Here is a 14,366-nt window from a genome sequence, read left to right as displayed (position 1 = left end):
GAATCTTCCAACAGCCAGAGCTGGGCCAGTTTGAAACCAGGAGCCAAGGAACTTCTTCCATGTCTCTTATGTAGGTGCAAGGTCCCAAGCCCCTCCACTGCTTTCCCAGGCACATTGGTGGGCAACTGCATTAGAAATGGGGCACGTAGGACTCTAACCAGGGCTCATGGCAATGCTAGTCCCATTAGTGGCACCTAGATAGCAACTTGCTAGACTCTAGGTTGCATTAAGCTTGTGTGGCTGAGACCGCTGTACCAGTTGAAATGCATTTAGACAGTACACAAAATATAAATGAGAAATGAATTAATGAACACCTACTACAGACAATCTTAGGAACTGAATAATTTCATATATGTAATCTCATTCAATCCTGACTTCATGTGGCTTAGATATTATTCTCTTTAATTTACAACTGACTGAAAAATGGATTTTGCAAGGTCACTTTAACTCCAGAAAGTTTGAATTTCTGGATTCAACATAAAAAAGGCTAGAGTCACTTTTACTATACTAAAGAATATCTTAACATTGGCTTATTTTGAATCACGTCATAAATAAATATGTTCATAGAGTAGGTTTTCCATGGAAGCTAATCTTCAACATAAAAATATTTGGTGGAAAATTGTTTTCATATATATATGTTGAGGTGGACATACTATGGGTGGATTCCAAAATTCAAATTGAGTCTGATGGGGGTGGGAAGTCAAGAAAATTCTATTAATACAGCTAAGATATCTATTTATATGTATCTATAGACAAAGATAGATCATTCATCATGTAGTTCACTAAGTGACTAAACAGTGGACCTCGTTTTAAATTGGTTTAGTATTATCTGCTGTGGAGGCCAGCCTATGCAATTCAATTATGAACCATTTTAGGATTTCAGTAGGCTAGGCAGAATTTGGAGGATGGATGAGAATGGTAAGATTTGATGTGAGGAGCATAAATTGAGCTTCAAGGTAGGTCACCAATGAAGGTAGCCACGTCCTCCAATTACAAAACCTAAGAGGAGAAAAATACAAATATTACTCATTACTCAGGAAGCCCAAGATAATAGATGATGCAGGGTCATGAGAGTGACACAGCAGTGGTGATACTGTTAGTCAAATATGTGGGTAAAGCTATATAGCTCTAAGATGCCATTAAAGGTGACATTAAAAAGAAGTCCAGATCTCATCAGGATTCAGCCTATGTGCAGCCTAGTTAGGGCTAAAGATAGGAACAGAAAAAAGAAATTCAAACAAACCAGTTGGGGTTTCAGGTTCTCCAGACAGTGGAAAAACTGAAGAAAATCATAGTGAGTTAAGGTAGAGGCTTGGTTCTTTTGTATATAAAACATGACAAAGGTTCAGAAGGAAACTTTACAGGCAATGGGGATCCCAACTCATTCAAAATGACCTCAGGGCAGCGAGAATGATTCTAGCCCTAACACCAGGAATGTGAATAAGATTTTCTAATATATTTCAACAAGCTTATTTAGAATTGACACTAGAACTAAACTGTCCTGAACTCGAAATGAAGCCCCTCAACTCGCAGTTGTGTCTCAATCAGGAAGGGATTGACACATCACAATATGGTTTAATTTTATTTGCACTCATTCTATAAACTGAATCATGTGTTGCATTTTACCTCAGGTACAATGAAGTCCCCCCAAAATTACCATCACATTCTTTTGTCATTATAATACTCACTATTAATTGGATCATTATGGGTCTTTATACACTTTCATTAACATTATTATTATTGTAGCAAAAACCCACTGAAATTGTAATGCTAATTTACTGACATCTTTTTTAATTGCTTAATCAACATATTTGCAAAACCTAATGACAAAGTAATAACTCTGTAATAATATGCCCATAGATTCTTAAGATTTGGTTTTTACCAAAATATTAAAAAAAAAATTCTCAATCAAAATTTTCCCTTGACCTGATAGTTTTTTCAATAGGGTCCTGTGTTTGATTTATAATTTCATGTCAAATTATGCTCGATAGGTTATGTTAGTGTCAATCCAATCACAAGACTCAAATGCTCTTTTTCAACTCTTTAAATTAAGAGCTAAGTTATGGCTTACACGTAGCCTCACAATAAAATACAGAGAGAACATGTAGAAATAAATAAATTTTCTAGATAATTTTAAACAATCCTAGTAAAATTCACTTTGAAGAAATTCATTGTAAAGTATTATTTGGAATGTACCTCTTACTAAAACAAAGCTAATGTTCCTCATGCTCTAAAGCCATTCAGTTGTTTCTACATATGTTAAGAAGGTACCCATCTGCAAACAAGTAATTGGTACATACCAGGGGGCCTTTCAGCTTATCTCATCATTAACTGCACGTCTTGTCTATGATTAGAGGTGTGACTGTGCCTGCATCATCAATAAATTAACTAGAACCAGAAAAGGCCAGGCAGGTGTTTCAGTGTTGTATTGTTCTCTCTTACACATAGAAGCTTAAGAAGGAAGCAGCAGGCTTATTTAAATGCTTGCTCTAATGCAATACTTTTAACTCTTTGGTTGGCATACTTCTTGGTAGAGATACAATCTTCCCTAAATACAAACATTTTTCTGAAAATTGCTCTGCCATGGGAGAACACAGGTCATTCTGCAGAACACAGCCATAGGAAAACCTGCAATGCTCCAATCAGCACTGGGGTCTACTTCCACTTGAAATTACTTCCCCGCTATATCTAGCATCTTTCCTAATTCTTAAAAACAAAAACCCACACATTCAGAAAATTTGTTTATAATCTTTGTATTGAAGAACAGAACTGATTCTTTCATCATAGTCTCAGTTTTCTGGAGAACAAGAACTTGTGCTTCACCATCATTTCCCTTGTATTATACTATTTGAGAAGTTTTTTTTACCATAGAACAATACAATATTGAGGACCGGGATGAAGCTGGATAAGATAATGGTCTCCAGATCTCACAGAGATTGCGTAGAAGAGAGCTTCAGGTTGTGAACTTCTACACTTGATCTTAGCCAAAAGGCTGAGAAGTTACAAGAATCTGACTTGTCAAGGCCCTGGTTCTACCATTAATTAGTAATATCCGTCTGCACTTTTCTTCCTTCCCACTCTGTTCACATTTCTTCGTCTGAAACAGCGTATCAGTCCTCTTGCCCACTTTTACAGGGCTGCAGGATGCTACTGCATATAGAGCAGTGCTCAACATGTTAGCTATTAGTATCCCAGAGTTCACATTCTCCTAGGGAGGTTGGTCATACCATACACTCCTAAATATAGTAGAAGACAGTCTTTATCGATAGAGTTGTGAACAAAATGCCATGGGAGCTCTGATGAGAGTGTGACACTGAATTCACTTATAATCAGGTCTAGTGAGTTTTCTTTGCAGTATTGATGAAGAGAGGGGGCTTTCTTCAAAGCAGTGATCTCTAAGCTGGGACTTGAAGATTAAATTCACCAGTGGCAAAATGGTGGTAAGAGTGTCTGTCAGGTCTAAGCATGTGCAACTGACACAGCAAAGGTGTGGCATTGTGTAACTAGATGACCTGTACTGGGACAGCAAGTGGTGTGGAGACCCTGCCACAGTGGCAGGTCAGGATAGGGTTTGTGCATTGTGGAAACACTGAAAAGCAACATAATCAAGTCTAAATTTTACAAAAATAGCCCAGCTATACCCTGGAAGATGAAATACATTAAAAGAATGAAAGCAGGGAGTCTGTTATGAAACTTATCATTGCAGCCTGAACTGGGGCAGTAGCTGTGAGAACAGCGAAGTGAAGACAGAATTAACAGCAACTTTGAAGGGAAGTGAAAAGAACTTGGTGATCATCTGAATGTGGGGACAGAGGAAAGATTCAGGAATGACTATATTTCTAGAACAAAATAAAAACAGGAAGAGCAGCAAGTCTGGGTAGTCAGATAATGAGTTCAGTGCTATAAATACTAAGTTTGGGGTATCTGCAGGAAGAGTATCAAGTTAGGGAGTTTAAACTGAATTCCTGGAGTGCAGGATAGACCCATTCAGGGTGGTGGGGAGAAGAGAAGTTAAAGAAAAATGGACAAAGTGGAGCTTTGAAAATGATTTCTGTACATCTTCAAAGCCAGAATCAGACAGACATCCCAAAAAACCTCTCCACACCAGCAAAATTGGATAATACATTGAACCTTAATATACCTCATGTAGTCACTTTATGCCTTTTCTTTCCTCTATTCAGCTTACAGTCATTAAGTACCTACTGTACTTTTCTAGATGTGGGGGATACAGCTACTCCTCTAGATGTGGGGGATACAGATGTGAAAAAGCCTAAATACTAACATTAAGCAGTTTATATTTTTGTGCAACAGAGATTCTAGAGCAAGGGTATTTCAGGTAGGAAGTATAAGTACATAGACTCTAAGATGGGAATGAACTTGGTAGGACTAGAAAAAATAACAAGTTGTGCAAGCTAGCCAGAACAGACAGAATGATCACAGAATGTCTTATAGCTTTGCTGATGCTATTCTTTTACAGTGTTACTAATAACATTATTTAAGAAAAAACTGTCAAAAGATCTATATGCTGTCCTCTCAAATCTCCCCAAGCCTCCTCAGTGACTACACAATGCTTTGCATAAAGTAGGTGCTCTTTTTTCATTCATTTATTGTAACTGTGGGTTAAGATCTCTAGGCCTGTTTGGTCCCACTCCCAAACACATGTGTGCTAATCCCAGATGTTGCTTACCATCTGGTAAGCATCTGGTGATCTATTTTTAGTACTACTGCGGTCAGTGGGAAACCCAGGCTGTGTTTAGAGTAACAGAAAGGCCAGGTATCAAGATCTATGCTTCTTCTTTGTAAACTATCTTTGTAAACCTGTTAGTTTTACTTAGAGTGCAATATTAGATATTGACATAGAAAGAAATCCTGCCCATGCTCAGAGAAGCTGTAGGCTTTGCTGCAGTACTAAGCTTAAACATTATGCTAATATTATTATTATCCCACAAGGGTGTCTTGAGGATTAATGAGACATTTTCAAATTACTTTGAGCTACTCCACTGGTGGTATTAAATAAAATGATATGTGTTCCCACTGAAGTGCCATTTTTGACATTGATTTGTTGTGATGGGTTCTGCTGTCCAACAGGGCTGGAATGTACCCACCAACTCGTTTCCTGTAGACAGCCAACTATCCATCAGAAGGCAGTATTTTTCAGCTTAAATAAATATGAATTTAAGTGAACTAGTCAGCAATCAGAAGCAAATAGACTGCTGTTAGAAATCAAGCATTTATTAAGTATTCACAGTGATCAACATAAGAGTTTCACAGTGTGATACAGCAGAACAAATACTGGATTTGGAAATGGTCCAAGATTTTAGGCCCTGCTCTACAACTAACTAGCAATGTGAATTGAACAATTGCTAAATTTGGGAATCAAATATAAAATAGGGGGTGTTCTAAGAAGCTCATAATAAGAGCCTTCCAGACAAGGCAAATACATGAAAAGAATGGAAAAAGTCATTTCTGAAGAAGAGATATTCACCGCAGGGAAAAAGTTGTGATCATCCATCACAGGACCATTATCTGCTCTGAACTTCCTTGTGATTGATTAATATTAATTTCAGCACTAATTCATGCAAAATGAAAAATAAATCACTTTCCAAACCAGACATAGAAGTTCATGAAACATTTGGTCTTTAAAAATAGGGTCTTTGCCTTTTTATGAGCTATCCTTGAAGCAAACAATCTCTCTTGTTCTTATATTTAAATATGATTAAATATCTGCTATCCGAATCATCAACTTAAGAAAATACATGAAAAATGATGAGGGGCGGTCACACAAAACAGCATTCTGGAATTTTGTAACTATATTTTACATGACTCCAAATGCTAATCTCTCACCGGCTACCAATTACAGAGTTGCACACTGATCTGCTGTGCAAGACGAAGGCACAGTAAAAAACATGGGTACTTGTACTGGAAGAGCCAGACACACTAACCCTGCGGAATGCATAAGAACTATTCTGTACCATGAGCTCAGTGAGCTCTGTTTGTCTCAGGAAGCCCAGCAGGGGCCTGGGCTCAAAAAGAAAGTTTGACATCAAGAGCAAATAGAAATATAATAGATAAATAAATAAATACAAACAACAGAAAATTTGGGGGGGGAATTTGATTCCACACATACTGATTTCCCAGTTATAGAAATATAAATTGGGTAAGATCTAGTCTTTGCCCTCAAGAGTCTCGTGGTTGGGAGTGGCACTGGGAAAATAATGGCCAATAGTCACTCTTCAAATCTAATTGTCCACCCACTTCAGACTATGAGGATTTGTCAATATTCTCTTTCATAAATGACTTAAATGATATAATAGAACATGATTTTTAAAGACTTATTTACCATATGAAAGGAAGAGTGACAGCAAGACAGGGAGAAATGGAAGTCAAGAGAACAAATCTTCCTTCTGCTGGTTCACCTCTAAATAGCCGTAACAGCCCAGACTGGGCCAGGCCAAACCCAAGGTCCAGGAATTCCATCCTGGTCATCTATGTGGAAGGCAATGATCCAATTTCTCAGGTCATCTTCCACTGCCTTTTGGGCACAATAATAGGAAATTGGATTAAAACTAGAGCATTCACGACACAACCAGTACTCCAAAGCAGGATGCCAGTGTCACAATCCACAGTTTAATCCATCATGCCACACTTGCCCTGCATTTAAGCCTAGGGTTGTCAAATTATATTGGAATTGCTAAAATTTCTGGAAACAGAAATTGTGTTCAAAGTGACCACGACAATTTAAACAATAGTTTTAGCTCAAAGGAGATAAACAGAAGTCATTTCTCAGCCCAAATCAAGCAATAGAATAACATTCTCCAGTTTACCAACTAGAATGTAGAATTTACATGTTAAGTATTAATAAGCATGGTGACTTAACAGGCTACTCTTCTGCCCATAACAACAGCATCCCACATGGGCACCAGTTTGAGTCCCAGCTGCTCCACTTTTGATTCAGCGCCTTGATAATGGCCTTGGAAAGCAGTGGAGGATGGCCCTACTCTTAAGAGCCTCTTCATCAATGTGGGAGACCCAGGAGAAGCTCCAGGATCCCAGCCCGAGACCAGACCAGTCCAGCTCTGGCCTTTGAGAACACTTAAGGCATGAACCAGCAGATGCAAGATTGTTCTCTGTCTCTCCCTCACTTCATATATATATGAAGTCGGGAAGCAGTCCCTATTTGCATCCCTCTAGAGACAGACCTATTTCAGGGGTTGAATTTTCTTTGTTTTTTGTTTGTTTGTTTGTTTGTTTGGCATTAGTTTTTGCCTTTTTTTAAGATTTATGTTTTATTTGAAAGGAACATTTACAGAGAAGGGGAGACACACACAGAGAGAGAGAGAGAGAGAGAGAGAGAGAGAGATTGATCTCCTATCTGATGGTTAACTCCTAAAATGGCCACAGTAGAGACAGTTGGGCCTTACAGGATCCAGGGATTTCTTCCAGGTCTCCCATGTGGGTGCAGGGTCCCAAGGACTTGGGAAATCCTCCACTGCTTTCCCAGGTCATGAGTGAGGAGCTGGATGGCAAGGGAAACAGCTGGCACATGAATGGCCTGAGGGGGTGGGGGAGACTCTTCCCACAGGCAGAGATTTAGTGTGCTATGCCACAACATCAGTCCCTCTTCCTGTTTCTTCTTTTTTATTTTTATTTTTTTAGATTTATTACTTTTAGTGGAACATCAGATTTACAAAGAGAGACAGAAAGATCTTCCATCCACTGGTTCACTCCCCCAAGTGACCACAACTGCTGGAGCTGAGCCTAACTGAAGCCAGGAGCCAAGAACTTCTGGGTCTCCTATTTGGATCCAGGGTCCCAAAGCTGTGGGCTGTCCTCAACTGCTTTCCCAGGCCACAACCAGCGAGCTGGATGGGAAGTAGAGCAGCCAGGACATAAACTGGCAGCCCTATGGGATCCTGGCGCATTCAATACAAGGACTTAAGTCACTAGGCTATTGCGCCAAACCCCCATTTTGGTTTTTTTAGGATTCATTTAATGTATGTGAAAGGCATAGTGACAAAGGTGGGGGCTTTCCATCTTCTGGGTCACTCCCCAAATGTGTGCACAAGACAAGACCCCGTTTGCCACCATGGGGGGAGGAATCCAAACACTTCAGTCATCATCACCTGTGTCTCCCAGGGTGCCCTTTAGCAGGAAGCTGGGATTAGAAGCAGAGGCTGGACTTGAACCAGGCACTGCTGTATGGTTCACAAGTCAGCTCAGCCAACAATGTGGATCCCAGGAAGCTGAACTTTTCGCATTGGACATGGTGCATTTCTGTTTTCATTTGCCTCCTGTTTTCTCATTGACAGGCAATCTCAAGGTCTTGTGAAGACCAGGCTGCCCTGGCTAACCTCAACCTGAAATGGTTCTTGATTCTTGGCCAATGGTCAGTGTTTGCTACAGAATCAAAGTCCTTGAATGCCTGTAATGACCAATTGCTTTCAGACTCTGGTTGCCAAGCCCATTAACACCCATTCCTCCGTTCTTGCTTAGCCCGTCAAGAATAAAATCATTGAAAACATCCCGGTCCCTATCTGAGCAGCCCTCCACTCCCACATTGGTACCATCCTCATCTCCTACCTGGGATGCTCACCTGGCCCTGCCATTCCCTCCTTGGACATCGCTCTGATGAGTGTCAGGGGAGATGGGAGAGGCGCCAAGAGGCCCATGTTGTGCTCCCTCTCTTCCTGCCTCCACCTTCTGAGATCCAAAAGCCCCACAACTGCGACCAGTAGCCAGGGGTTGGGGGACGGAGGTCCGCTGACCGGAAACGAGCTGAACCCAGCGGGCCTAGGTCGGCTGGGTAGAGGATTCGGGGGATAGGGCACTCCGAAGTGCAAAATAACAGCGTCTGTGTGCCACACAGGGGTCAGGAAGACAGCGGCCAGCGGCAAGCACGCCGGCTCGCCCGGGGAGCGGGGGCGCGCGCCCGCGCGGTGGGCGGGAATCCTGAGGGGACGCGGAGGGCGGGCGCGCGCGCCGCGAGGGAGAGGGTGGCGGGAGCGAGGGAGAGGCGTGAGGAGGCGTCTGTGTGCCGGAGCCGCTCCGGCCGCGCCAGACCCAGACGGAGCCTCGCGGCCGCTGCAGCAACAGGCGGCGGGCTCCCGGAGGAGGCGGCCCCCTGGAGGAGGCGGCCCCAGGGGCGGGGAGCGCGAGGAGGAGCGCCCGCCGCCTGTTCCCCGCCGCATGGACGAGCACCTCAGCCTCCTGCCCTCGCCGCCGCAGCCCTCCGCCCGCCACCGCACCCACCCGCCCCAGGACCCCGCGAGCAGCGGCTGCGGCGCCCACACGCTGGTGAACCCCGGCTACGCCGAGCCCGCCGCAGACCCGGAGCTGCCTCCCGACATGACCGTGGTGCCCGGGGACCACCTGCTGGAGCCCGAGGTGGCCGACGGCGGAGGGGACCCGCCTCAGGGTGGCGGCGGCGGCGGCGGCTGTGACCGCTACGAGCCGCTGCCGGCCGCTGGCGAGCAGGAATGCTGCGGGGAACGCGTGGTCATCAACATCTCGGGGCTGCGCTTCGAGACGCAGCTCAAGACCCTCTGCCAGTTCCCCGAGACGCTGCTGGGCGACCCCAAGCGGCGCATGAGGTACTTCGACCCGCTCCGCAACGAGTACTTCTTCGACCGCAACCGACCCAGCTTCGACGCCATCCTCTACTACTATCAGTCCGGAGGTCGCATCCGCCGGCCGGTCAACGTGCCCATCGACATCTTCTCCGAGGAGATCCGCTTCTACCAGCTGGGCGAGGAGGCCATGGAGAAGTTCCGCGAGGACGAGGGCTTCCTGCGGGAGGAAGAGCGGCCCCTGCCCCGCCGCGACTTCCAGCGCCAGGTGTGGCTGCTCTTCGAGTACCCCGAGAGCTCCGGGCCGGCCCGGGGCATCGCCATCGTGTCCGTGCTCGTCATCCTCATCTCCATCGTCATCTTCTGCCTGGAGACACTGCCCGAGTTCCGCGACGAGAAGGACTATCCTGCCGCGCCGTCGCAGGACGGGTTGGAGGCGGCCGGCAACGGCACGTCGGGGAGCCCCGCGGGAGCCTCCAGCTTCTCTGACCCCTTCTTCGTGGTGGAGACCCTGTGCATCATCTGGTTCTCCTTCGAGCTGCTCGTGCGCTTCTTCGCTTGTCCCAGCAAAGCCACCTTCTCAAGAAATATCATGAACCTGATCGACATCGTGGCCATCATTCCCTATTTCATCACCCTGGGCACCGAGCTGGCCGAGCGACAGGGCAACGGACAGCAGGCCATGTCCCTAGCTATCCTGAGGGTCATCCGCCTGGTGAGGGTCTTCCGCATCTTCAAGCTGTCCCGCCACTCCAAGGGGCTGCAGATCCTGGGGCAGACGCTGAAGGCTTCCATGCGTGAGCTGGGGCTGCTCATCTTCTTCCTCTTTATTGGAGTCATCCTCTTCTCCAGCGCCGTCTACTTTGCTGAGGCTGACGACCCCACTTCGGGCTTTAGCAGTATCCCAGATGCCTTCTGGTGGGCAGTGGTGACCATGACGACAGTCGGGTATGGTGACATGCATCCTGTGACCATAGGGGGAAAGATTGTGGGCTCTCTCTGTGCCATCGCCGGTGTCTTGACCATTGCGCTGCCAGTCCCCGTGATTGTTTCCAACTTCAATTACTTCTACCACCGGGAGACAGAAGGGGAAGAGCAAGCCCAGTACATGCATGTGGGAAGTTGCCAGCACCTCTCTTCCTCAGCCGAGGAGCTCCGGAAAGCAAGGAGCAACTCGACCCTGAGTAAGTCGGAGTATATGGTGATTGAAGAGGGCGGGATGAATCACAGTGCTTTCCCCCAGACCCCGTTCAAAACGGCCAATTCCACTGCCACTTGCACCACGAACAATAACCCCAACTCCTGTGTCAACATCAAAAAAATATTCACCGATGTTTAAAAACTGGCACGAGGGCTGTTGTGTGGAACCTGCCCCCTTGGTCTGTGTATGCCCTTGTTTTATACATTTCCAGACCATTCATCAAGGAAAGGACATGAAGAAGTGGGACACACACTTCATTTTCCCTCTCCCTATTGCTTCATACTGAAACAGGTGCCTGTTTTGCAAGTGGGCTGCATTCTCTCAGCTCTTTTTTTTCCCTCCCTCCCTCTTAATTTTGTGAGCAACAAACTTACATTACACTTGATTTCCAGTACACGCCCTATTTTTTTAAAAGTACATCCTGGGAGGAAATGAAACTAAAAAACAGAAGAACTGCTTAACCTCAAAATTGAAAAATGATTGTCTCTTTTCTAAGTAAAGCAGACAAATGCTTACAGGATGCTGTGGTTTAATGGACTTTTAGACATTCATTATCTATTAAATAGTTCAGTTGCCTGCCCTGTGGGTATGTGGATAAAACAAAAAAAAAGCCCCCCACCCTCCAAAGTAACTCTTAAACCCACCAAAAATCTAGTTGGTTTTGGACTAGAATTTCAGTTTGAATCCTTCTTCCTGGAACTTGAAGGGTCCACTACAACTTTGAACAAAGGGAAATGCCCAAATCGTTCTGATCTGACTCTTTGGGACTTACAAAGCATTTCTAAAGTATTAACAGATTTCACTGTGCATATGTCCCAGCCAACATCTATCAAAGTCTAGAAACAGATGTTTTCAGTGCTGCTGAGACAAAGAATTTCCTAATGCATTTGAGAGATAAGCTTCTGCAGTATCACAAGAAGATTAAAGTGGCAGACACCCCTTCCAGCGGAAGTTACTAATTCGGACCTGACTGATGCAGTTCCCATAGCAACCTGTGTTTCCTGGGAAACCCGAAAAAGGTTGTCATGGCATCTCTTGCTCTCTAGCCCCACCCCCTAGCCCCTGCCGTTTCCACAGTAACCTTTCCAGATGGTTCCTACTTACATGATTTCATAAGGAAAAACAATGTTTGAATAAACCGCACAAATAAAGTTAAGTCTAAAGAAGGGAAATGAATTGTGACATGCATTTTTTTTTTCACTACGAAAATCGTTGATGTCATCTCATAATGACTTAATCAAGGAGGAAAATATTGTCATTGGAACATTAGCTATGAACCACAATAAGACATTGTTTGAATTAAATGCCTAGTACTGGCAATAATGTTAAAGTATGCTACTCTACCGTTTTTTGCTCTAAGAAGTTTCAAGCCAACAAATGAAATTAAGCAAATGTAAAAGTGTTCTGTACATAAGCAAATGAGAGATTCAATCAGTGTACCCAAGACCTTATAAGGGACCTTCAGTCTTCTTCTTTAAAAAAAAAAAAATGGTATAGATCCTACCACAGGACTGTCAACTATCACAGCACTTTGAAAAGCTAAATAAACTTCAAGTCTATAAAACATGCACATTTGTAGCTGAGGGAATTACAGTTAGTGAAACAGAGGGACGGGAAGCCGCCAGATCTTGGGGGAACACCTGCGAGTTGCAGCCATACGCCAAAGGTTGCCAGAAGACAGCTGGAAGCAGGTGAGTGCTGACTGAAGGCAGTCCCCTTTTGTACAGAGTACTGAGAAAATGTCATTCATACACAGACTGATAATGTGTAAAATCAATAGTTTTATATCAAGTGCATGCTGCCAGGTGCCTTTTTAAAGATCATTCACACCTTTCCCATTTGATTTCCATGTTGCTAACTGTCCTTTGTTTCCATGCTTTATTGTAAAAGGATGAGGAAAAAGTCTTTTCTTTTCCAGAATAATCGTCACCCAAGCTGAACTGAAAATATATTCTATTTCTTTTACCATTCCTCTTGGCTTTTAAACAGTCTGTTCCTCCTTTAAAAAAAGACAAAAGGCAGAACCTATGCACATTAAATTATTGTACATTATCCACAAGTTTTATTTTGATAGCATCTTGCTGTTCTATCCTTGTAGAGTGAGAGTAACTTTTCAAAGCTTACAGTGTATTTTAGGTAGTCAGAGCTGGTGTACTTCATCATTTGAGAGAGTGGAAAATAATGATTGAAATTATAAGGGGAAGAGAAAGGGAAAGAAAAAAATGCAAGAACTCTGTATACAACTGGCCATGGAGTATTAGTCTTACATATGTGGATATAAACAGAACTCTTTTTTTCTAGCTTCTTTTGCTGGATAAAATAAAAATTTCCTTTAGCATTGATTTACCTTTGCCCAAACATTTGGTAACTTATGACCCACTTTTATAGTAATGCTAGAAACACTACAGCAATTACATAAAAATAATGTTTGCATATGTTCTTAAAACAATCAAAGGTAAACGAAGTACAATGAGTTTTATTCACACTTATTCGTAGTATGTGGAAATTATGCCTATTCTAGAAATTTTGTGGTTATTATATGACAGTAATTCTAAGGAAGCCTTTCTTTTTTCAATTCAGAGAAATGGTATGCCTATTGAGGCATAACTTTAAGGTAGTATAATAGCTTGTAGCCGCCATATTGGAAGCTCCTTAAAGGTTATGGGTTATGTCTTGATTTTTTTCTGATAATTGGAGCTTTGGATACTATTGCCTAGCATAGAATATTGTGCCTTGTATATTTGCTGATGGAATGGCTATTATCTTATACTAATGCTATTTTCAGGCATTTTGTGAAGTGGTTGAAGACGCAAGCTCAGCAGTTGTTTTGCCAGGGTTTAAGTCCTGAAATGCTGTTTGACCTTGACAAAGTCACTAAATCTTTCTTTGTCTCAGTTTCCTTATCTACAAAATGAGAATAATCAATATTACTTCATGGGTTTGTCATGAATATTAAATGTTAATACAGACAAAACACTTAGAAAAAAATAATTGCATGACATGCATTAGAGATTTTGCTAAGAGATTACCATATCTTGTGGTCATTACAAACATTGTATAATTATTGCAAAACTTTGTGCATATGAAGCACATAATCAATGTCTTATTATTTTTCTCTTTATAATAATAATAAGGATTATTATCATTTATGAAGGGTTAACCATGTCCTGGATTCTTGCCAAAGCTACAAGGTGGGTGTTATTAACTTCATTTCGGAATAAAAATCAATGACAAAGCTAAGTGATTTCCCTAAGACTTCACAGCTAGCCATAAATCTAGTAGCGATATAAAACTAGGTCAGTCTAGCTCCAAGACCTATGCTCCTTTTATTGAGTAATTTGAAAGGCAATGTAAAATAAATTCATACTTGGGGGTTTGATTTCTGCCATGTCACTAATTAATGAATTTATGTAAAGAGCATGTTTCCTGAAGTCTCATTCAACATAATTAAAATTAACCCCTTTTCCATAATTGAATACTTTTAACCAGAAGGGTCAAAAATAAATCATTTAAATTAGATAAAGAGATTGGCTTTTCTTTTTTTAATTTTTATTTTTATTTATTTTTACATTTTTTTATTAATTACATTGCATTATGTG

General features: G+C 42.7%; 1 protein-coding gene across 3 annotated transcripts in view; it reads left to right on the top strand.

Moving 5' to 3' along the window:
* The first annotated feature begins 8,831 nt into the window (after positions 1-8,831).
* Positions 8,832-14,366, top strand: part of KCNA3 (potassium voltage-gated channel subfamily A member 3) — a 29,347-nt gene continuing 23,812 nt past the window's right edge. For 2 of the 3 annotated variants that reach the window (XR_009244888.1, XR_009244889.1), the window contains exon 1: positions 9,115-10,750. Coding sequence is in view for 1 of the 3 variants with exons in the window: in XM_004581939.4 (XP_004581996.2) it covers positions 9,187-10,905 (1,719 nt within the window). In the remaining 2 variants the exon portion in view is untranslated. Of the gene's footprint in view, positions 11,582-14,366 lie in introns of those variants that run through there. The other variant, XM_004581939.4, reaches the window with a different exon arrangement.

Source organism: Ochotona princeps, chromosome 2 (genome assembly GCF_030435755.1).
Source record: "Ochotona princeps isolate mOchPri1 chromosome 2, mOchPri1.hap1, whole genome shotgun sequence".
Taxonomy (NCBI): domain Eukaryota; kingdom Metazoa; phylum Chordata; class Mammalia; order Lagomorpha; family Ochotonidae; genus Ochotona; species Ochotona princeps.
Note: the sequence above shows the minus strand (reverse complement) of the source record. Positions and strands in the feature narration are given on the sequence as shown.